Below are 25,378 nucleotides of genomic sequence, written 5' to 3'. Positions count from 1 at the left end.
TAAGACTAAAAAAAACAGTACCTAAGCGAAACCAAAATATTTTCAGGTTCAGTGACTTTGCAGAATTTTACTTTAAAGATATGCCGCAAGTTGGCAATTGATTTTTACGAAATTAAATTAGTAAAAAAGAGTGTCTTTTTTACAAAGGTTGGTCTACTTGCAACGATATTGATTCAATCGTACCTCTTTTTGTACGAATTTGATTTTGACTACTTGCTTCGCTTCGTGTTTTCTTACGTTTCAGCCTTACAAGTCAGACAATAGTTACGCATGAAATACATTCAACTGATTTTATTTTTGTAGATATTATACTGCCTGATGTCTTTATCCTTTTTATTAAAAATGCTAAAAAATTTCGACGATGAATTCGTACAAATGGAAGCAGATCACGTCTTGAGTAAGGAAACCGAGAAAAAAATCAAACAAACAGCACTTCAAACGTTGCTTTGCCTTACTATGCATTCATTTGTTGCAATTTTTACCACAGGACAGTTTATTATGCCACAACAAGGTGATGAAAATTTCTTCTGTGTTAATCACCTGTTGACAAAATATTCTCTCAACTACAAAAAAATATGGGAATTTGTACTTAGACCCTGCTTTGTTATAACTTTTGTACCTGGAGCGATTCCTCTATATCAACTCATTTACTGTTTCACGAAGATCAGGTTTGCCACGTACGTCTTAAACGATCAAATTGAAAATATCAACAGTGGATACGAAAAGCTACAACACTTGAATGCAGACCCGACGTTTCATAAAGTCATAAGGAACCGACTCGTGCGAAGCCTGAAATTTCACTGTAGACTCACTTCGTAAGAGAAACCAAAATCTGTTGGTAATGGTTTTATTTTCAGTTTTAGGGTAGTACGCAAATTCGAAAAACAAATCCACGTCGCCATGTTTCTGTTTAAAATTGGAGGACTTCTGGTGTGGATCGGTGTTGTGTTCTATGCTTTCTCGGTAAAATTTAGAAAACGTGTATCCCGATGTACTTATGCTACCGAATTTTAGCTTGACGATTTTTGGAACAATACGCAGCTGAAACGATTATTCTCTGTGACCATTATGTCGTTCTTGACTATATTTGGACTTGCGTCATGTGGACAGAGCTTTGAGGATTTGGTAACCAAAAAATATTTTTGTTAACAGCTCTCACTTTTCACTTTCAGTCCACGGAAATTTTTGACAGGTTGGTCGCGGTTCAGTGGTATCAGTGGAACGAATCGAACAAAAAAATGTATCTCACGTTCCTCACGGGAACCATGAAACCCTTTAGACTTCGGTATAGCGAAAATATTTCTCTTAACTACAATCTCGCAGTGGAGTTTATAAGATCTTTCTTCTCTGCTATTTCGGTAACACTTCAGCTGCAACAGGCACGTGGAGACAAATTGTGGATGTACTGAAGACAAAGGATTTATTTGCTCGGCAAAAAGATTTTTATTATAATCTGAAAATCCGAAAATTATAGGCTTAATTTTTGTTTTTATAGTGTTATTATCAGTGTTATTGTTGTTAGTGTTAGTCTTTACAGCATTTAAGAAAATTGTACAAAGACGTATTTGGCACCTTCTTTTTGCCCTTGTTAACAAAAATACACATTATTGTGCACAACTAATTGTTTTATTTCGAACTAATTCTGAAACTGTAAAAGAGTTCAGGTATTTTATACAAGAAAACCTCGAAAACTCCGTCAAATTACTTTTCGTCAATTATTCATATTTATACAGATTTCCATTAAAATCCGAACACCTCGAAAGAGTTCAGCCAAACAGTACATTACAAACCTTTTTTTCAAAAGATTGTCCAGAAATTCCTCGAGAGACGCGTCAAAGTAGCTTCGCAAAAATAAATTAACAAATTAGCCTCTCATCGTTGGACAAATATTTACCGCTAAAGTAAACAGTCAGTTTGACAGTCCGATTAGAATCCTCGTTTTGACAAGGCGGCAAAAGTCAGCTTTGAATCTTTAATATTTTTGGCCACATAGTCAAAATTAATGCGGACAAAATTTAGGATAAGGAAGCAAACATTTTAATGTCTTTTTATTAATTCGTTTCCATCCTTGTTTGGCTTTATCAATTTATCTTTGTTAAATGTCGAAGTTAAGTACACGTCATTCAACAAAGAAAGTTCAATTATTTTCGATCTATTTATATAAAAATGTAACCAACTTGGAGAATGCAGACTGAGTATCATTATAAAAAATTCAAAACTAATACTGTATTTAAGAATCGATAATAATTGAAACACCAACATTATAAGCACATTTTCTTTTTTACTTCGTTGTTGTTAGGACAGCTTTTAAAAATGTCCATGTCAGGTATGATTTTAAGAGAAGGAAAACAGTAAACGAAACTAAAACATTTTCAGATTCGATAACTTTGCAGAGTTTGACTCTGACTATATGCCGCAAGTTGGCAATTGATTTTTTCGAAATCAAATTAATAAAAAAGAGTATCTCTTTTATAAAAGTTGGCTTGCTTGCAATACTGTTGGTTCAAGCATACTTTTTCTTGTACAAATTTGAATTCGACTACTTGCTTCGCTACGGGTTTTCTTACGTTGCATCCTTACACGTCAGGAAACAGTTATGCATGAAATACATTCAACTAATTTAATTTTTGCAGACACTATTATGCATGATGACTTTATCCCTTATGTTAAAAACGGTAAAACTCATCGACGATGAACTCGTACACATGGAAGCAGATCTCATCCTGAGTAAGAATAGCGAGAAAAAAATGAAACAAGCAGCGCTTCAAACATTACTTTACCTCACCATACATTTATTTGTTTTACTTTTTGCCATAGCACTGTTCATTATTCCACAACAAGGTGATGAAAATTTTTTCTATGTTAGTCACCTGTTTGCGAAATGTTTTCCCAACCAGAAAACAATTTGGGAAATTCTTTGTATACCTTGCTTTGCTGCATGTTATTTATCTGCAACCGTTCCTCTATATCAACTGATTTACGGTTTTACAAAGATGAGATTGGCGACGTATGCATTAAAGGACCACATAGAAAATATCAGCAGTGGGTACGAAAAACGACAACACTTGAATGCAGATCCGACGTATCATAAAGTCGTAAGGGAGAGACTCGTGCGGATTCTAAAATTTCACTCTAGACTCTTTTTGTAAGAGAAACCAGGGTCTGTTGATAGTGTTTTTATTCGCAGTTTTAGGGTAGGACGCACAATCGAAAAACGAATTCAAGCCGTCATGTTTCCATTTAAACTTGCCGGACTTCTGGTGATGATCGGTATTGTACTCTATGCTTTCTCGGTAAAATTTTGAAAAAGTACACCCGATATATTTACGTAGCCAAATTTTAGCTTGACGATTTTTGGAATAATACGCAGCTAAAACGATTATTCTCTGCGACTTTTATAGTGTTCTTAACTTTAGCTGGACTTGCGTCATGTGGACAGAGCGTTGAAGATTTGGTAACGAAAACATTTTGATTGAACAATTTTTACTTTTCACTTTCAGTCTGCGGAAATTTTTGACACGTTGGTCACGGTTCCGTGGTATCAGTGGAACGAATCAAACAAAAAAATTTATCTCACGTTTCTCACGGGAACCTTGAAACCCTTCAAACTTCGATACAGCCAAAATATTTCTCTCAACTACAATCTCGCACTGGAGGTATGTAATAGAAAAAGGTTTCCTCGATTGTACGCTTGCTTTCCAGTTAATAAGATCTTTCTTCTCTGCTATTTCGGTAACACTTCAGCTGCAACAGGCACGTGGACACAAATTGTCTATGTATTGAGGAGCAAAAATCTACTTGTTATTATTATTATTATTATGTATGTTAGTCAACGGGTGCAAGACCCAATTACAGACCAACGAAAGAAATGGGAGTAATGTGTAAGGTTAAGAAATCAGTAGCTAAAATTACTACTTTATCCCATGGGGAACGTTAACAAAAATACGTATCAAAATCGTTCTGACTCAGATTAAAATTATTGGTCATTTGATAAACAGGCGAGTACTTTTCGACATCTATACGCGGTGTAGACACATAGAAACAACCGTGGTCATGACAAGAAGGTCTTCGACAATAGATGTAGAGCTTGCTGAGAAGATTGGAACAGTCAACTGGCTTCTCAATTACAAATTTCCTTACGAATTTTGTATTTATTATTATTATTATTATTAGAAAAAATGGAGCAGAGGTCAGAGACCTATTATGCTCCTTCAAATAGATTTCCCTAAGTAGAGTTACTGATCCAATTTGTTCTGAAACATATTAACAGATGTCACATTTACAATTTCACTATCCAAATTATTCCATTCATCAAATACCCTGTTAGGAAAGAAAAACCTTCGAACAATAGTTCTAAATGATTGCTTTTTTAATTTGTAAACGTGCCCTCGCAATTGGTTAGTATTCAATTCAAAAAGGGTTTTGAGGTGGCACATATTTGGATTGTGAAAAATCTTGTAAACCAATATCAAGTCTCCCCTCTTCCGTCGCTGTTCCAATGATGTAAGATTTAGACATCTTAATCGGGTTTGATAATTTTGTGTTCTATTGCCCAATATCTTTTTTGTAGCCCTTCTTTGAACTTTTTCCAGCAATTCCTTATCCCGCTGTAAAATTGGTGACCACACAACATTGGCATATTCCAAAATTGGCCGTATATACGACTTAAACAATTTCAGAAATTCAGAGAATTTGTATAAAGTTAGTGTCTCAATTTTGTTTGTTAATGTTGAGTAAGATATTTAGTATTGTCATTATTATTGGTATTATCAGTGTCGTTGTTGTTAGTGTTAGATTATTATATAACCTGCTAAATTTACTTGCAAATTGTGTCTTTGTGGCAGTATTCAAGAAAATTGTATTTTATAAATATTTGGCACTTAAGGTGTTTTTGGAATCAGCACGTTAAGATCTATAACCCTGAGTTTTTTGAGAATTTTTAGACGGCTTTTTTAAAAATGAAATATTTCACTATGTAAATTTTCCCTTTTCAAAAAATTCGAATTTCACAGGAATTTTTCGAAAATATTGCTCCATGACCCTAAACAGGCAAAAATTTTGGTAATCAGGACGCCAAGATCTATAACCCTGAATTTTTTGAGAATTTTTGGACGGCTTTCCAAAAATGAAATTTTCCACTATGTAAATTTACCCTTATGAAAATTTCGACAAATTTTGACGATTTCCGAAATTTAACTAAATACATTTTCTTTTAGATTTCGGGCGGCAAAAGTCACTTCCAGCCTCATTTCTTCGATAACTAAAGCCGTTTTGCCAGAATGGTCCATTGAATTATCGCAGTTTTTAAACTTTTCAAAAAATTCGAAGTTCGCACGAATTTTTCGAAAATATTGCTCCATGACTATAAACACGCCATATTTTTGGAATCAGCACGTCAAGATCTACCTATAACCCTGAATTTTTTGAGAATTTTTAGATGGCTTTTTAAAAAATGAAATTTTCCACTATGTAAATTTTCCCTTTTAAGAAAAATTCGAATTTCACAGGAATTTTTTGAAAATATAACAGTATATATTTTTGGAATCAGCACGTCAAGATCTATAACCGTGAATTTTTTGAGAATGTTTAGACGACGTTTTCAAAAATGAAATTTTGGACTATGTACCTACAGATTTCGCCAAATTTTCGACGATTTTCGAAATTTAGCTAAACACATTTTCTTGTAGATTTCCGGGCCGCAAAAGTCACTTCCGGCCTCATTTCTTCAATAAGTCCAATCGTTTTTCCAGAATGGCCCACTGAAATATCTCAATTTTTTTAAATTTTCAAAAAATACGCACGAATTTTTCAAAAATATTGCCCCGTGATCCTAAACACCCTGTATTTTTGGAATCAGCACGTGAAGATCTATAATCCTGAATTTTCTGAGAATTTGTAGATGGTTTTTCCAAAAATGAAATTTTCCATTATGCAAATTTCCACATATTTCCGACGATTTTGGAAATTTAACTAAATACACTTTCTTCTAGATTTCTTTTTGCTGAAGTCACAGCGGGTCTCATTTTTTCGATAGCTCCAACAGTTTTTCCAGAATTGCCCACTAAAATATCGTAATTTTTAAAATTTTCAAAAAATTCGAATCTCACACGAATTTTTCGAAAATATTACTACATGATCTTATACACGCTATAGTTTTGTAATCAGCATGTCAAGATCTATAACCTTGAATTTTTTGAGAATTTTTAGACGGCTTTTTCAAAAATGAAACTTTCCATTATCTACCTACTTAAATTTTCCCTTTTCAAAAAGTTCGAATTTCACACGAATTTTTCGAAAATATTGCTCCATGACCTTTAACACGCTATATTTTTGGAATCAGCATGTCAAGATGTATAACCCTGAATTTTTTGAGAAGGTTTGGACGGCTTTTTCAAAAATGAAACTTTCCATTATGTAAATTTTCCCTTTGAAAATTTCGACAAATTTTCGAAGATTTTCGAAATTTAACTAAGTGCATTTTTTTCTAGATTTCGGGCGGTAAAAGTCACTTCCAGCCTCATTTCTTCGATAACTAAAGCCGTTTTGCCAGAATGGTCCATTGAAATATCGCAGTTTTTAAATTTTTCAAAATATTCGAAAGTCACACGACTTTTTCGAAAATATTGCTCGGGGACCCTATACACTATATATTTTTGGAATCAGCATGTCAAGATCTACAACCGTGAATTTTTTGAGGATGTTTAGACGACCTTTTCAAAAATGGAATTTTTAGACTACGTATACAAATTTCGCCAAATTTTCGACGATTTTCGAAATTTAGCTAAACACATTTTCTTGTAGATTTCGAGCCGCAAAAGTCACTTCCGGCCTCATTTCTTCAATAACTCCAACTGTTTTTCCAGAATGGCCCACTGAAGTATCACAATTTTTAAACTTTTGAAAAAATTTGAATATCGCACGAATTTTTCGAAAATGTTGCTCCGTGACCCTAAACACGCCATATTTTTGGAATCAGCACGTCAAGATGTATAACCCTGAATTTTTTGACAATTTTTAGACGGCTTTTTCAAAAATGAAATTTTCCACTATGTAAATTTTCCCTTAAAAAAAAATTCGAATTTCACACGAATTTTTCGAAAATATTGCTCGGGGACCCTAACTGTATATTTTTGGAATCAGCACGTCAAGATCTATAACTGAATTTTTTGAGAATGTTTAGACGACGTTTTCAAAAATGAAATTTTTAGACCATGTATACAAATTTCGCCAAATTTTCGACGATTTTCGATATTTAGCTAAACACATTTTCTTGTAGATTTCGGGCCGCAAAAGTCACTTCCGGCCCCATTTCTTCAATAACTCCAACCGTTTTTCCAGAATGGCCCACTGAATTATCGCAATTTTTAAACTTTTGAAAAAATTCGAATTTCGCACGAAATTTTCGAAAATATTGCTCCGTGACCCTAAACACGCCATATTTTTGGAATCAGCACGTCAAGATGTATAACCCTGAATTTTTTGAGAATTTTTAGACGGCTTGCTTTTCGCAATAAAATACACGTTACTGAGCATGAGGAATTATTTTATTTAGAACTAACTGTGAAACTGTAAGACTGTGTCACAAAAATTTTCAAATTTCTTAGAACAGATTTAGATTCACCTTCAGTCTTGACCAGAGTATAAGTTGTTTTTCCCTCAAGGGACATAAACTGATTTCTAAGGCAAGATGACGAACATCTTCCAGGGTTTAACACTTCTTCTACATCGACTATCTCAGACTTAGTAAAGTCACTTTATACGATTATATTTGACTCTTGAAGAATATTTACATACATTAAAATTTCAAAAAAAGTAGAGTAATCATCAGCCTCTCAAAGATGTGGAACGTACAGAACAATAGTATCAGAACATTAACGGAGATATTCTGCTTTGATTTTAATTAGTATCACATTAGTGTGTTTCTATTCTGTGGTGTCAGAAAAAGGACGTACAAAAACTTCGTAAGTTCCAGTTTTTATTAATGAAAAGAAAATCAGGCAGCAAAGCATTTAACAAATTGGAGTTTCTACGGTTCGTGCAATTGGCGCAATAATTATTTCAAAATCTTGAATTTTAAGAATTATAGAGGATAACAACACAGCTATCGTAAAACTTAGTACTATTAGAATTTGGGTCTTATATATCTAAGTTTTAATTTTAGTAATATTGATAATAAAGTGCATCAGCCCAATTGAATATAACGAGAAATGAGACAACTCAAAAACAATTAAATTTAGAATGAAAATAGCAACGAAATGAAATGGTTCTAGAAAATAAAAAGAGTTTTCTCAAGTACTATCAAAATGATAAAAAATAATAGATAGGCTTATCTGCTTGGTGTTGGCGTTGTAGCGGCAGCTACTGGGGCTTGTTTCTTCGGGCTTCAACACAAGGAAAACGTCGTGAGGCGTCTAATGGGGTAGTCGGTAGGAACGCAGGCCTAGGTCCTGGAACCAAGAGCGTCCTTGCGGATCAAGCGACCTTAGCAAGGGTGAACCTGTCCTCGGCTTCCCGGAGGGCGACTCTTTGGTCTAACCAGGAGTTTCCTCTCCACTCCGAGCGTTAGATTTACATCTCGATGTTGACAGCGAGATCCTGCAGGATTTTTCTCGGCAACTCACCGCACATTTTCCTGCGACTTTCTGTCACCCTCGCGCACACCACACTAAAGGTTCGGACCCGGTACTACTGCTTGTCATAGGCAACCGGGTGTTCACCTTCGTACTGGGGACGACTTCTTAATAAATTACTCGGGGTTCTTGGTTGCGACGTTTTAATATTACACATTTAATGAGTTCACACTAAAACTTGCTAATCAAAAGAATTTAAAATTAATAAAGCTTCTGGTCCTATAATCAAGTCATATTGGGACATGGATGCAGAATTAAGAAGAATCTCAGAGGTTTTGGTGTTGATACCTCTTACATTCTGTTGGTATATATTTAAGTCTTCTTTATTGTTCGCTATTTATTAATTCATCAAACCAGTTTTTCCTCGGTATTGACTTAAATTATTTCTAAGTTAGTAGGTCATTTATGCATTTCACTGTAGGACACGTCAGCTTCTACAAGTTTTCTCATTTTAACTCTATTTATGCTCAAATGAGTAAACTTAAATGCATCAAAACTTGCTCCTAAAATTCAGTACTCGTTCTTTGCGTTAATGTCATATAAATACATGCTCGCATCGTCTCTTGCACGTGTCGCTTAAAATGCAGTTTACCTCGGGTAAGTTTTACCAAAATAAAACGTATCACCCAATACTGAAAATTTATGTTTAGGGAAACCCGTCTTCGATAATTTAGCTCTACAAATCAGCCGTTTGGTGGCAATTAAAGTTCTTCAAAACAGATATCTTCAAAATTTCCTCTTAACTTTTTCGATAATCTTATCTTTATTTGTACTATTTCAAACCTACCTTTTCTTGCACGACTTTGATTTGAACTATTTTTTGAAGTATGGAGCGTCGTATTTTTTGGCATTCTATGTGAGAGAGTCCAGCATCTCTTGACTTAGCTTAATTTGGTTTTTGCAGCTGTTGCTCTGCTTAGTATGTATACCATTTACGCGGAAGATCATGAAAATGATTGACGAAAAAGTTCAGCCGAAAAATTTAGACCAGGTATTGTCTAGGCAAGCCGAGGTCAGAATTAAACGAGAAACGGTTTATTTCTTGTGTTACATGTTTACACATCTTGCCAGTGTGCTGATTGTAACAGCAGAAAATATTTTACCGTGCGAAAATGATGAAGATTTTATATTTGTGGTCCACATATTTGGAAAATATTTTCCCATATGGAAAGGCGTACTAAGCACTCTGTGCAGACCTCCACTTTTAGTCGTTTGTATTGCAGGAGTGTTTCCTATTTACAACATTATCTACGGTTATTTGTCCATTAAATTTGTATTCGAAGCAGTAAGGGATCAAATTGAAAACATCCACAAAGGATATGAAAAACGACAACATTTAAGATTCGACGAAGTATTTCATAAGACCGTCAAAGACAGACTTTTACGCTGCTTCAAACAATATATTAACGTCTCTGTGTAGGTAACACGTTTATCTGTACAAAGCATTATATATTTGAAATTTAAGGCTTGGCCGCGAAGTTGAAAAACGCAACCAAAACTTCTTGTTTCCGTTCAAAATTGGCGGAATTTTTATGATGATCGCTATCGTGCTTTACGCATTCTCGGTAAGGTTTAAGGTGAAAATTTAGGATTTTGCTGAGTTTGATTGTAGCTTGAGAATTTTTGGACAAATCCGCAACTGAATCGTTTATGTTCTCTGGCAATTTGTTCGTTTTTAACCCTGGCTGGTCTCGCCGCAGTTGGACAAGCTACTGAGGACTTGGTAAGTTAGTGTCACTATGAAATGGGTGTTGGAACTTTTAATTTTTAGACAAATGGTTTGTTTGATGCGCTAGTGATGGTGCCGTGGAATCAGTGGAACCAATCCAACAAAACAATGTATCACATGTTGCTTATAAGTACCTTGAAACCGTTTAAAATTAAGTACAGCGAAAATATTTCACTCAACTATGAACTTGCAGTGGAGGTATATATTTGTGGCAAGTTGTTCTAGAATTATTGGTGTTTGTTCTAGATATTAAGGTCATTTTTTTCTGCCATTACAGTGATAGTTCAATTGCAGCTGTCGCGTGCCTAGACATTCTCACTCAGTGTCCAGAAAATTTCACCTATATGGGTCTAAGTGTTTAACTTAAGTATACTGCGCTCCCAAAAATATTTATATCTAAAGTGCATTTTTGATCAACTATAAGTTTTTTCCAAATGTTGTCGAAAAATTTCTCAAGTGGTTAAATAAAAAACAAATAATGTACGATAGTTCAAGAAAGTACAATTAGTCAAAGTGGCTTCGAAAAAATTAATCAAGAAAAGCAAAAGTCAGCTTTGAATCGTTAATATTTTTGACCACTTAATCAAAATTAATCAGCTTGTCACTTGTTCTTTGTGAAATGTCGAAGTTAAGTACGTCATTCAACAAAGGAACTTTAATTATTTTCGAGCTATTTATATAAAAACGTAGCCAGCTTGGAGAACACAAACTGAGTATTATAAAAAATTCAAAACTAGTACTGTATTTAAGAATCGATAATTGAAAAACCAACGTCGTTGGAACATATTCTCTCCTACTTTTGTGTTGTTGGGACGGCTTTTAAAAATGTCCACGTCAGGTAAGACTAAAAAAACAGTACCTAAGCGAAACCAAAATATTTTCAAGTTCAGTGACTTTGCAGAATTTTACTTTAAAGATATGCCGCAAGTTGGCAATTGATTTTTACGAAATTAAATTAATAAAAAAGAGTGTCTTTTTTACAAAGGTTGCTTTACTTGCAACGATATTGATTCAATCGTACCTCTTTTTGTACGAATTTGAGTTTGACTACTTGCTTCGCTTTGCGTTTTCTTACGTTTCAGCCTTACAAGTCAGACAATAGTTACGCATGAAACACATTCAACTGATTTTATTTTTACAGATATTATACTGCCTGATGTCTTTATCCTTTTTATTAAAAATGCTAAAAAATTTCGACGATGAATTCGTACAAATGGAAGCAGATCACGTCTTGAGTAAGGAAACCGAGAAAAAAATCAAACAAACAGCACTTCAAACGTTGCTTTGCCTTACTATACATTCATTTGTTGCAATTTTTACCACAGGACAATTTATTATGCCACAACAAGGTGATGAAAATTTCTTCTGTCTTAATCACCTGTTGACAAAATATTCTCTCAACTACAAAAAAATATGGGAATTTGTACTTAGACCCTGCTTTGTTATAACTTTTGTACCTGGAGCGATTCCTCTATATCAACTCATTTACTGTTTCACGAAGATCAGGTTTGCCACGTACGTCTTAAACGATCAAATTGAAAATATCAACAGTGGATACGAAAAGCTACAACACTTGAATGCAGACCCGACGTTTCATAAAGTCGTAAGGAACCGACTCGTGCGAAGCCTGAAATTTCACTGTAGACTCACTTCGTAAGAGAAACCAAAATCTGTTGGTAATGGTTTTATTTTCAGTTTTAGGGTAGTACGCAAATTCGAAAAACAAATCCACGTCGCCATGTTTCTGTTTAAAATTGGAGGACTTCTGGTGTGGATCGGTGTTGTGTTCTATGCTTTCTCGGTAAAATTTAGAAAACGTGTATCCCGATGTACTTATGCTACCGAATTTTAGCTTGACGATTTTTGGAACAATACGCAGCTGAAACGATTATTCTCTGTGACCATTATGTCGTTCTTGACTATATTTGGACTTGCGTCATGTGGACAGAGCTTTGAGGATTTGGTGACCAAAAAACATTTTTAATGAATAGTTCTCACTTTTCACTTTCAGTCTACGGAAATTTTTGACACGTTGGTCGCGGTTCCGTGGTATCAGTGGAACGAATCGAACAAAAAAATTTATCTCACGTTCCTCACGGGAACCATGAAACCCTTCAGACTTCGTTATAGCGAGTTTATAAGATCTTTCTTCTCTGCTATTTCGGTAACACTTCAGCTGCAACAGGCACGTGGACACAAATTGTCGATGTATTGAAGATAAAAATTAGTGTCTTCATTTTGATTGTTATTGTTAGTTGGTATTTAGTATTATCAGTGCTATTGTTGTTAGTGTTAGGCTATACAATCTTTATAACTAAAGGTTATACGAAAATACACATTAATGTGCACAACTGATTGCTACGATAAAACACAACTTTTCTAAATTTTCTCTCTCTTATTTTTATCAAATTAGCAGTCTTGAAAAGATTTGCGATTTTTTTAGTTTGTCTCTTCTGAAAGCCGTGTACTGAATTTTTCAAATCTCATTATGACAACTTCGGCTTCCAAACGAACAAAAGTGTTTCCACTCTGAGTAATATAATTCAGTCGTTGTTTTTATTTGTCACTGCTTCTGTAATCCCGAACTTTATCGATTCGAAAAGTTGCTTTGCATTTTAGTACTTTAACGAAAAAGTACAAAATGATGTCACGCCCGCCCGCTTAAAATTATACTCATAACCCTCTTGATAAATAGAGTCGATTCCTCTCAAAACTCCGGAAAAGCTGCTGAATTGTTCGGCTGTATGGAAAGCAAAAGCGCTATTGTGTTTTTAGAATTAGTCGAAACCATCTGAAAGTCCTCAATTAATTCCACCTATTGTATTTCGGTGCACTTTAGTACAACTTCGTTAAACAGTTGCAGTGTCGCTATTCCGCAAGAATGAGTACAAAAAAAATGTCTAATGTGACGCGATCTTGAAAAAGTAATAATAAATCTAGTGACTAGTGGATATGTTTCGTTGTGCTTTAGGGGTGAGGGAAGTTCTGTTGAAACAACTTTCGACCAATTTTTTGTTGTTCCGATTCCTCAATATTTCGATTTTTTGCCTTCTCGATTTTAGTTTTTTCGATTTTTCTATTTTTCGGAATTAATTTTTCAGTTTTTCGAGATTTCGATTATTCAATTTTTGACTTAACGGTATTTTTAGATTTTTCGGCTTCTCGATATTTTGATATTTCAATTTCGCGATTTTTCGATTATTCGATTTCGATTTCTCGATTTTTCAATTTTTCGATAATTCATATTTTCGATTTTTCGATTTTCCTATTTTTCAACGTTCCAATGGATTTTTGAATTTTTCGACTTTCCAATTTCTCGATTTCTTAATTTTTAGATTTTCAAATTTTCAAAATTTAGGCTTTGGGATTTTTCAGTATGTATTTCGATTCTTCAATTGTTTGATTTTTCGATTTCTTGATGTTTTGATTTCTCGATTTTTTAAATTTTCAATTTTTCGACTTTTTTGTTGTTTCAGTTTTTCAGTCTTTCGATTTTTTGCCTTCTCCTTTTTAGATTTTTTGTTTTTTCAATTTTTCGGAATTAATTTTTCAGTTTTTCAATATCCCGATTTTTCAATTTTTCGATTTATTGGTTTTTTTAAGTTTAAATTTTTTAATTTTGAGTTGTCCCATTTTTCGATCTTTAGCTACTTCGATATCTCAATTTTTCGATTTTTCGATTTCGATTTCTCGATTTCTCAGTTTTTCGATTATTCGAGTTTCCAATTTTTTGGCGTTTCAGTTTTGGGATTTATTTAAATTTTTCGATTATTGAATTTTTGGGGTTTCTACATTTTTGGATTTCTCTGTTTAAGTCTTTAAGTTTTGGGATTTTTCAATTTTGGGATTTTCCAAGATTTCGATTTTTAAAATTTTGGATTTTCCGACTTTGTTTTTTGGTTTTTAACTTACTCGATTTTTCAAAATTTTGCGAGATTTTAAATCTTAACATTTTTCAACCTTTTCATTTATTCGATATTTTTTTTGGATTTTGGATTTTTTAGGTTTTTAAAATTCTTGATTTTTTTCGGTTTTGACAATATTTTGACTTCTCTTTCTAAAACGAAATAATAAAGAACTCTAGGAATCCTCGAGATTTTTTAGAAGTATTTTAAAAACAAAACATAGGAGGCCCCGAAGATTTTCTCATTTAAACGCAAAAAATTGGTCTAAAATTAGACAGATCTTCCCTCGCCTCTGAAGTAAAAATAGATTATCATGCTTAACTTCAATTGTTTATGTTTATACATCGAAAGAATGCGACAATTCAGCACGCAACAAATTGTCACTTCATAAAATTATTAATTAAACTGCAATGCAGCAAAACGTTCTGAAAATTCTTTTTTTGGGTAAGTCGATGTTATTATAACAATTTTTATTTTATCATTATTAAAACGTTAAATCAAAAACTGAAAAATTGAAATTTCAAAAATCTGAAAAATGAATTCCGAAAAATTGAAAAATCTAAAAGCGAGAGGGCAAAAAATCGAAAGCTTAAGAAATCGAAACAACAAAAAAGTGAAAAATCTATTAATCGAGAAATTGAAAAATTTAGAAACTCAAAAAATTGAAATATCGAAAAATTTAATAAATCCAAACAAAAAATTGTAAAATCGAAAAATCGAAAGATGAATGATCGAAAAACTGAGAAACCGAGAAATCGAAATCGAAAAATTCAGAAATCGCGAAATCGAAACATCAAAAGATCGAGAATTCGAAAAGTCTGAAAATCGAAAAATTGCAAAATGGAAGTGGCTAAAAATAGAAAAATGGGAAAATTCTGTATTGGAAAATTTTAACTTAAAAAAAACGATAAACGAAAAAGTGGAATATCGAGAAACTGATAAAGTCCGAAAAATTGAAAAACCGGGAAATCTAAAAATGGGAAAGCGAAAAATCGAAAGGAAAGCGTTAAATCGAAAAGTGAAAAATCGAAATATCGAAAAATTGAAAAATTAATTCCGAAAAATTGAAAAACCAAAAAAACATAAAAACGAGAAGGCAAAAATGGAAAGATTAAGAAATCAAAGCAACAAAGAAGTGAAAAATCTAAAATTTAAAAATTCGAAAAATTGAAAATTAAAAACATCAACAAATCGAAAAATCGAAAAGTGTGAGATTTAAAAAATCGTAAAATGTTTAAAATTTGAATTAGTAAAAAATCGAAAAGACAAGAAAGTCGAAAAATCTAAAAATTTAAAAATCGAAATACATTATTGAAAAATCCTAAAACTTTTGGACATTCAAAATTTTAAAATCGAAAAATTGAGAAATCTAGAAGTCGAAAAAAGGAAAAATCTTAAATTTAAAAAATCCGTTAATCGGGAAATTTAGAAATCGAAAAATCCAAAAATTTAGGAACACAAAAATTATCGAAAAACTGAGAAAAGTGAGAAATTGAAAGCGAAAAATTCAAAAGATCGAGAAATCGAAAAGTCGAAAAATCGAAAAATTGAGAAATGGAAGTGGCTACAAATCGAAAAACGGGAAAATTCTGTATTGAACAATTTTAACTTAAAAAAAACGAAAAAACATCCAAAAAATTGAAAAACCGGAAAATCTAAAAACGAGAAGGCAAAAATCGAAAGATTGATATATCGAAGTAACAAAGAAGTGAAAAATCTAAAATTTAAAAATTCGAAAAATTTAAAATTTAAAAAAACGAGAAATTAAAACAACGAATCGAAAAATCAAAAAATGCAAAATCGAAAAGTGTAAGATTTAAAAAACCGCAAAATTTTGAAAAATCCAATAAACAATCAAAATTTCTAAAAATTTTAAATTCGAAATACCTATTGAAAAATTCCAAAACTTAAAATATTGAAAATTTGAAAATCTAAAAATTGGGAAATCGAGAAATCGAAAAATCGAAAATCAAAAAATTAAAAAATCCGTTCATCGAAAAATTGAGAAATCGAAAAATCCAAAAATTTAGAATTGTCAAAAATTGCAATACTGAAAAATTTTAACTCAAAAAACTGAAACCTTGAAAAATTGGAAACTCGAAAAATCGAAACATCAGAAGATCGAGAAGTCCAAAAGTCGAAAAATCGAAAAAATGAAAAATGGAAGTGGCTAAAAATCGAAAAATGGGAAAATTCTATGTTGAAAAATTTTAACTTAAAAACCGATAAACCAAAAAGTTGAATATCGATAAACTAAAAAATAAAGTCCGAAAAATTGAAAAACCGGAAAATCTAAAAATGGGAAGACGAAAGATCGAAAGCAAAGCGTTAAATTGAAAAGTGAAAAATCAAAATATCGAAAAATTGAAAAATTAATTCCGAAAAATTGAAAAACCAAAAAAATCTAAACACGAGAAGGCAAATGGAAAGATTGAGAAATCGAAGCAACAAAGAAGTGAAAAACCTAAAATTTAAAAATTCGTAAAATTGAAAATTAAGAACATCAACGAATCGAAAAATCAAAAAATTAAGAAATCGAAAAGGGTAAGATTAAAAAAACCGCAAAATGTTTAAAATTCGAATAAGTAAACAATCAAAAAAACAGCAAGTCGAAAAATCTAAAAATTTTAAAATTGAAAAATCCCAAAACTTTAACATTGAAAATTTAAAAATCGAAATATGGAGAAATCGAGAAATCGGAAAGATGAAAAGTCGAAAAATTTAAAAATCCGTTAATCGGGAAATTTAGAAATCGAAAAATCCAAAAATTTAGGAACGCAAAAATTATCGAAAAACTGAGAAAAGTGAGAAATTGAAATCGAAAAATTCAAAAATCGCGAAATCGAAACATCAAAAGATCGAGAAATCGAAAATTCGAAAAATCGAAAAATTGAGAAATGGAAGTGGCTACAAATTGAAAAACGGGAAAATTCTGTATTGAACAATTTTAACTTAAAAAAACCGAAAAAAAATTTCAAAAAATTGAAAAACCGGAAAATCTAAAAACGAGAAGACAAAAATTGAAAGATTGATATATCGAAGCAACAAAGCTAAAAAAAAAAATCTAAAATTTAAAAATTTGAAAAATTAAAAATTTAAAAAATCGAGAAATTAAAACAACGAATCTAAAAATCAAAAAATTGTAAAATCGAAAAGTGTAAGATTTAAAAAACCGCAAAATTTTGAAAAATCTAATAAACAATAAAAAAAACGGAATGTCAAAAAATCTAAAAATTTATAAATCGAAATACGTATTGCAAAATTCCAAAACATAAACATTGAAAATTTGAAAATCGAGAAATTGGGAAATCGAGAAATCGGAAAGACGAAAAATCGAAAATCGAAAAATTAAAACACCCATTAATGGAGAAATTGGAGAAATCGAAAAATCCAAAAATTTAGAAACGCCGAAAATTGAAAAATTGAAAAATCGAAAAATTGGAAAATCGAGAAGTCGAAAAGTCGAAAAATTGGGAAATGGAAGTGGCTAAAAATCGAAAAATGGGAAAATTCTTTATTGAAAAATTTTAACTTAAAAAAAATCGATAAACCAAAAAATGGACTATCGAGAAATTGAATAATAAAGTCAGAAAAATTGAAAAACTTGAAAATCTAAAAATGGGAAGGCAAAAATGGAAAGATTGAGAAATCGAAGCAACAAAGAAGTAAAAAATCTAAAATTTAAAAATTAGAAAAATTGAAAACTAAAAAAAATCAAGAAATCAAAACATCAACGAATCGAAAAATCAAAAAATTGAAAAATCGAAAAGTGTAAGATTTAAAAAATCGCAAAATGTTTAAAATTTGAATAACTAAACAATAAAAAAAAAGTCGAAAAATCGAAAAATTTAAACATTGAAAATTTGTAAATCGAAAATTTGAGAAATCGAGAAATCGGAAAGACGAAAAATCGAAAAATTAAAAAATCCATTAATCGGGAAATTTAGAAATCGAAAAATCCAAAAATTTAGGAACGCAAAAATTATCGAAAAACTGAGAAAAGTGAGAAATTGAAATCGAAAAATTCAAAAATCGCGAAATCGAAACATCAAAAGATCGAGAAATCGAAAATTCGAAAAATCGAAAAATTGAGAAATAGAAGTGGCTACAAATTGAAAAACGGGAAAATTCTGTGTTGAACAATTTTAACTTAAAAAAAACGAAAAAAAATTCCAAAAAATTGAAAAACCGGAAAATCTAAAAACGAGAAGACAAAAATTGAATGACTGATATATCGAAGCAACAAAGCTAAAAAAAAATCTAAAATTTAAAAATTTGAAAAATTAAAAATTAAAAAAATCGAGAAATTAAAACAACGAATCTAAAAATCAAAAAATTGTAAAATCGAAAAGTGTAAGATTTAAAAAACCGCAAAATTTTGAAAAATCGAATAAACAATCAAAAAAACGGAAAGTCAAAAAATCTAAAAATATAAAAATCGAAATACGTAAACATTGAAAATTTGAAAATCGAAAAATTAGGAAATCGAGAAATCGGAAAGATGAAAAGTCGAAAAATTAAAAAATCTGTTAATCGGGAAATTTAGAAATCGAAAAATCCAAAAATTTAGGAACGCAAAAATTATCGAAAAACTGAGAAAAGTGAGAAATTGAAATCGAAAAATTCAAAAATCGCGAAATCGAAACATCAAAAGATCGAGAAATCGAAAATTCGAAAAATCGAAAAATTGAGAAATGGAAGTGGCTACAAATTGAAAAACGGGAAAATTCTGTATTGAACAATTTTAACTTAAAAAAACCGAAAAAAAATTTCAAAAAATTGAAAAACCGGAAAATCTAAAAACGAGAAGACAAAAATTGAAAGATTGATATATCGAAGCAACAAAGCTAAAAAAAAAATCTAAAATTTAAAAATTTGAAAAATTAAAAATTTAAAAAATCGAGAAATTAAAACAACGAATCTAAAAATCAAAAAATTGTAAAATCGAAAAGTGTAAGATTTAAAAAACCGCAAAATTTTGAAAAATCTAATAAACAATAAAAAAAACGGAATGTCAAAAAATCTAAAAATATAAAAATCGAAATACGTAAACATTGAAAATTTGAAAATCGAAAAATTAGGAAATCGAGAAATCGGAAAGACGAAAAATCGAAAATCGAAAATTAAAAAATCCATTAATGGAGATATTGAGAAATCGAAAAATCCAAAAATTTAGAAACGCCAAAAATTGAAAAATTGAAAAATCGAAAAATTGGAAAATCGAGAAATCGAAGACGAAAAATCGGAAATCAAAAAATTTAAAAATCCGTTAATCGAGAAATTGAAAAATCGAAAAATCCAAAAATTTAGAATGATCAAAAACTGAAACATTGAAAACTTGGAAAATCGAAAAATCGAAGATTCATCTTGAAAAACTGAGAAATCGAGAATTTGAAATCGAAAAATTCAAACATCAGAAGATTGAGAAGTCGAAAAGTCGAAAAATCGAAAAATTGAGAAATGGAAGTGGCTAAAGATCGAAACATTAAAAATTGTGTATTGCAAAATTTTAACTTAAAAAAACCGATAAACCAAAATGTAGAATATCGAGAAACTGAAAAATAAAGTCCGAAAAATTGAAAAACCGGAAAATCTAAAAATGGGAAGCCAAAAATGGAAAGATTGAGAAATCGAAGCAACAAAGAAGTGAAAAATCTAAAATTTAAAAATTCGAAAAATTGAAAATTAAAAAAATCGAGAAGTTAAAACACCAACGCATCGAAAAATCAAAAAATTGATGAATCTAAAAGTGTAATATTTAAAAAATCGCAAAATGTTTAAAATTTGAATAATTAAACAATCAAAAAAACATAAAGTCGAAAAATTAAAAAATCCATTAATCGAGAGATTGAGAAATCGAAAAATCCAAAAATTTAGAAACGCAAAAATTGAAAAATTGAAAAATCGAAAAATTGGGAAATCGAGAAATCGAAGACGAAAAATCGGAAATCAAAAAATTTAAAAATCCGTTAATCGAGAAATTGAAAAATCGAGAAATCCAAAAATTTAGAATGATCAAAAACTGAAACATTGAAAACTTGGAAAATCGAAAAATCGAAAAGATTCATCTTGAAAAACTGAGAAATCGAGAAGTTGAAATCGAAAAATTCAAACATCAGAAGATTGAGAAGTCGAAAAGTCGAAAAATCGAAAAATTGAGAAATGGAAGTGGCTAAAGATCGAAACATTGAAAATTCTGTATTGCAAAATTTTAACTTAAAAAAAAACGATAAACCAAAATGTAGAATATCGAGAAACTGAAAAATAAAGTCCAAAAATTGAAAAACCGGAAAATCTAAAAATGGGAAGCCAAAAATGGAAAGATTGAGAAATCGAAGCAACAAAGAAGTGAAAAATCTAAAATTTAAAAATTCGAAAAATTGAAAATTAAAAAAATCGAGAAGTTAAAACACCAACGCATCGAAAAATCAAAAAATTGATGAATCTAAAAGTGTAATATTTAAAAAATCGCAAAATGTTTAAAATTTGAATAATTAAACAATCAAAAAAACATAAAGTCGAAAAATTAAAAAATCCATTAATCGAGAGATTGAGAAATCGAAAAATCCAAAAATTTAGAAACGCAAAAATTGAAAAATTGAAAAATCGAAAAATTGGGAAATCGAGAAATCGAAGACGAAAAATCGGAAATCAAAAAATTTAAAAATCCGTTAATCGAGAAATTGAAAAATCGAAAAATCCAAAAATTTAGAATGATCAAAAACTGAAACATTGAAAACTTGGAAAATCGAAAAATCGAAAAGATTCATCTTGAAAAACTGAGAAATCGAGAAGTTGAAATCGAAAAATTCAAACATCAGAAGATTGAGAAGTCGAAAAGTCGAAAAATCGAAAAATTGAGAAATGGAAGTGGCTAAAGATCGAAACATTGAAAATTCTGTATTTCAAAATTTTAACTTAAAAAAAAACGATAAACCAAAATGTAGAATATCGAGAAACTGAAAAATAAAGTCCAAAAATTGAAAAACCGGAAAATCTAAAAATGGGAAGCCAAAAATGGAAAGATTGAGAAATCGAAGCAACAAAGAAGTGAAAAATCTAAAATTTAAAAATTCGAAAAATTGAAAATTAAAAAAATCGAGAAGTTAAAACACCAACGCATCGAAAAATCAAAAAATTGATAAATCTAAAAGTGTAATATTTAAAAAATCGCAAAATGTTTAAAATTTGAATAATTAAACAATCAAAAAAACATAAAGTCGAAAAATTAAAAAATCCATTAATCGAGAGATTGAGAAATCGAAAAATCCAAAAATTTAGAGACGCAAAAATTGAAAAATTGAAAAATCGAAAAATTGGGAAATCGAGAAATCGAAGACGAAAAATCGGAAATCAAAAAATTTAAAAATCCGTTAATCGAGAAATTGAAAAATCGAAAAATCCAAAAATTTAGAATGATCAAAAACTGAAACATTGAAAACTTGGAAAATCGAAAAATCGAAGATTCATCTTGAAAAACTGAGAAATCGAGAAGTTGAAATCGAAAAATTCAAACATCAGAAGATTGAGAAGTCGAAAAGTCGAAAAATCGAAAAATTGAGAAATGGAAGTGGCTAAAGATCGAAACATTGAAAATTGTGTATTGCAAAATTTTAACTTAATAAAACCGATAAACCAAAATGTAGAATATCGAGAAGCTGAAAAATAAAGTCCGAAAAACTGAAAAACCGGAAAATCTAAAAATGGGAAGCCAAAAATGGAAAGATTGAGAAATCGAAGCAACAAAGAAGTGAAAAATCTAAAATTTAAAAATTCGAAAAATTGAAAATTAAAAAAATCGAGAAGTTCAAACACCAACGCATCGAAAAATCAAAAAATTGATAAATCTAAAAGTGTAATATTTAAAAAATCGCAAAATGTTTAAAATTTGAATAATTAAACAATCAAAAAAACATAAAGTCGAAAAATTAAAAATCCATTAATCGAGAGATTGAGAAATCGAAAAATCCAAAAATTTAGAAACGCAAAAATTGAAAAATTGAAAAATCGAAAAATTGGGAAATCGAGAAATCGAAGACGAAAAATCGGAAATCAAAAAATTTAAAAATCCGTTAATCGAGAAATTGAAAAATCGAAAAATCCAAAAATTTAGAATGATCAAAAACTGAAACATTGAAAACTTGGAAAATCGAAAAATCGAAAAGATTCATCTTGAAAAACTGAGAAATCGAGAAGTTGAAATCGAAAAATTCAAACATCAGAAGATTGAGAAGTCGAAAAGTCGAAAAATCGAAAAATTGAGAAATGGAAGTGGCTAAAGATCGAAACATTGAAAATTCTGTATTTCAAAATTTTAACTTAAAAAAAAACGATAAACCAAAATGTAGAATATCGAGAAACTGAAAAATAAAGTCCAAAAATTGAAAAACCGGAAAATCTAAAAATGGGAAGCCAAAAATGGTAAGATTGAGAAATCGAAGCAACAAAGAAGTGAAAAATCTAAAATTTAAAAATTCGAAAAATTGAAAATTAAAAAAATCGAGAAGTTAAAACACCAACGCATCGAAAAATCAAAAAATTGATAAATCTAAAAGTGTAATATTTAAAAAATCGCAAAATGTTTAAAATTTGAATAATTAAACAATCAAAAAAACATAAAGTCGAAAAATTAAAAAATCCATTAATCGAGAGATTGAGAAATCGAAAAATCCAAAAATCGTGAAATCGAAACATCAAAAAATCGAGAAGTCGAAAAGTCGAAAAATCGAAAAATTGAGAAATAGAAGTGGCAATAAATCGAAAAATGGGAAAAATCAAAACTGAAAAATTCCAGCTTAAAAAACTGATAAACCAAAACGTGGAAAACCGAAACACTGAAAAATTAATTCCAAAAATATTTAAAAACCGGAAAATCTAAAAACGAGAAGTTAAGGAAATCGTTAACTCGAAAAGTGAAAAATCGAAATATCGATTAACTGAAAAATTAATTCCGAAAAATTGAAAAATCGCAAAATCTAAAACGAGGGGGAGATAAATACATATATTTACTTATCGCCAATAATGTATGGTAGTTTCGATTCTTTTGTGTGAAATAAACCCATTATTATTATTATTATTACTAAATTATTTGTACCGATTTTTCGGCAAGTGTCTATCAAAACTTTCCACCCACTCTGCACTCGCTTTTCGCCGCCTCTTTCTCATTTAAATACTGTACTGTGCGATACGCGATTTTCCATTGTTGCACGGAAATTTACTTAAGTACAAGACATCAGCATTGCCGTAGCTAAGGCACGTTATGCACTTAAAATCCGAGAAGACGGCTGATTCTACACGTAAAATTAATTTCCGCTGCAGCCTGACGTCATTTAGCTTAATACGTTTTTTTTTGTGTGAAGAACTAACGTGGTTGAGGGTGGCGTCTTTCGTTCGATTTGTCTGCCTCAACAGACGACCAATTAAACAACGACTAACCGAAATTAAATTTCTGGAGGACTCGCGTCAAAGTAATCGGTTCCATAGTTTCAATTAGAACCACCGTGACTTCGAACGCAGCCGGTACGCTTTCGCCCTGTATATCATTACATAAATCGTTCTCAAGTCGCATTCCCCGCCACGGCCGCCGATAAATCCTCGTCCGGCGACGTTCCTCTCTATTTACGTTTTACTTTTTGCGTTTAATTTTCAGCTTTAATGTTATTATAAGAGAGTGCGAAAGGTGGTGTCTGAAAGCGCCAGATTTATCGTCGTTAACCGCACGAGTTATGTCCAAAAATAAAAATTAAAAATGTATCTACCGGACGACGTTTTCGGGAAACTCTCGCTCGTTTTCACGTCCCACGTCTCGTCGACGGTCCTGGATTTGCTCTTGCGTCTGACGGTCCAGCGGCGGTAGTCGGCTTCGGACACCCCTTGCTTTCTGGCCTCTTCGAGGACGATCTAGTGATGAAAAATAGAATAAGTAAGTGGAAGCGGATTAGCACTACCTTGTCGAAATTGAGCAAAAAGCCCCACTTGCGGTTCCACTCGCGACGAGCTTTCTCCTCGAGAAAGACTTGAGCTTTCCTGGAAAACACAAAAGTGTGAGTTTTACCCCGAGGTGTGGTTTTTCTGCGTACAAGACTTCGTTGCGTTTGACTAAATCCAGCGAGTTGTTTTTTTGGTTGTTGGACGGGATGTTGGCCATGGTGGGTTTTTGGGTTTCGGGGTGTTTGGTCGATAGAAAGCTGCGCGTGTGCACAGACACAGAATTAAATCTAATAAGTAGAGAGCGGATTTATAAGCACAAAAAAATTAAGAATAAGCGCTAGACGAGGTATAATATTTTTTTGGTTTTTTGTATGAAAAAATGATATTAATATAGATGTATCATACATCAAACTGCAGATTTTTTCATATTCTAGAGCGCAGAGACCAGTTCAATCAATTAAAAAAATATGGCTGAGAAATATCGTAAAAAAACACCATTGTATGTTTTCTTTTCAAGTTTTTTGAGTCATAACCATCATAGAATCGCTTGAAAATGCGCACATGGATAAAACATCACTTTTTACAGGGCGCAGAGTCATAAAATGTTTGTTAGTGGTACAATTTGTTTAAATAATAATGTGTTTATTAAAATCAAAATATATCACAAATTAATGCAAAATACGTAGAATAATTTTAACAGGAATATCAGAGGAAAATTAATGATCTACTGGTTAGCAGAATTTTTAATAAAAACTAACAATTATTGAAAAAAATGGGTATCAATTCGACAGAATTTGAGCAGTTAGTTCAGTACTTTGCCGATAGGAGCGCCACTAAAATTTACGGAAGCGACTTTCCAGGTAAAACCCTTATCGCTTGCTCTACCATAAGCTGATTGTTAGAGTTCTCGACTGATTTTTCTAATTTATGGCAAGGAACTCAGTTTTATAACAAGCCGCCAGGACCGGCCGTAGTAATCTATTGTTAAGGAAATTAACTTTTACGCAATGAGGTACTATCATAAAACCGAATTAAAACTGGGGAACTATAATATTTTTACTCCACTCAGGATCCTGATTCCTGAATTCAATACACATGATTACTAAAAATTCATTGTAATATTATTGTTAATATATATTTTGCTTTGTTAATTAATAAAACTAATAAACATATTTATAATAATA

General features: G+C 31.2%; 1 protein-coding gene across 1 annotated transcript in view; it reads right to left on the bottom strand.

The window, feature by feature from the left end:
• Window positions 1-24,422, bottom strand: part of LOC135131315 (ciliary microtubule inner protein 1-like) — a 63,740-nt gene extending 39,318 nt beyond the window's left edge. Inside the window, exons 1-3 of the mRNA XM_064058983.1 lie at window positions 24,344-24,422; window positions 24,212-24,290; window positions 24,023-24,164 (exon numbers count right to left, since the gene is read on the bottom strand). Coding sequence (XP_063915053.1) covers window positions 24,023-24,164; window positions 24,212-24,290; window positions 24,344-24,411 — 289 coding nt within the window. The 5' untranslated portion in view covers window positions 24,412-24,422. The remainder of the gene's footprint in view (window positions 1-24,022; window positions 24,165-24,211; window positions 24,291-24,343) is intronic.
• Between the last annotated feature and the right edge of the window lie 956 nt (window positions 24,423-25,378).

This window comes from Zophobas morio, unplaced genomic scaffold (genome assembly GCF_036711695.1).
Source record: "Zophobas morio isolate AGI-343-1 ecotype UQ-CSIRO unplaced genomic scaffold, CSIRO_AGI_Zmor_V1 ptg000020l, whole genome shotgun sequence".
NCBI classification, from domain to species: Eukaryota; Metazoa; Arthropoda; class Insecta; order Coleoptera; family Tenebrionidae; genus Zophobas; species Zophobas morio.
Note: the sequence above shows the minus strand (reverse complement) of the source record. Positions and strands in the feature narration are given on the sequence as shown.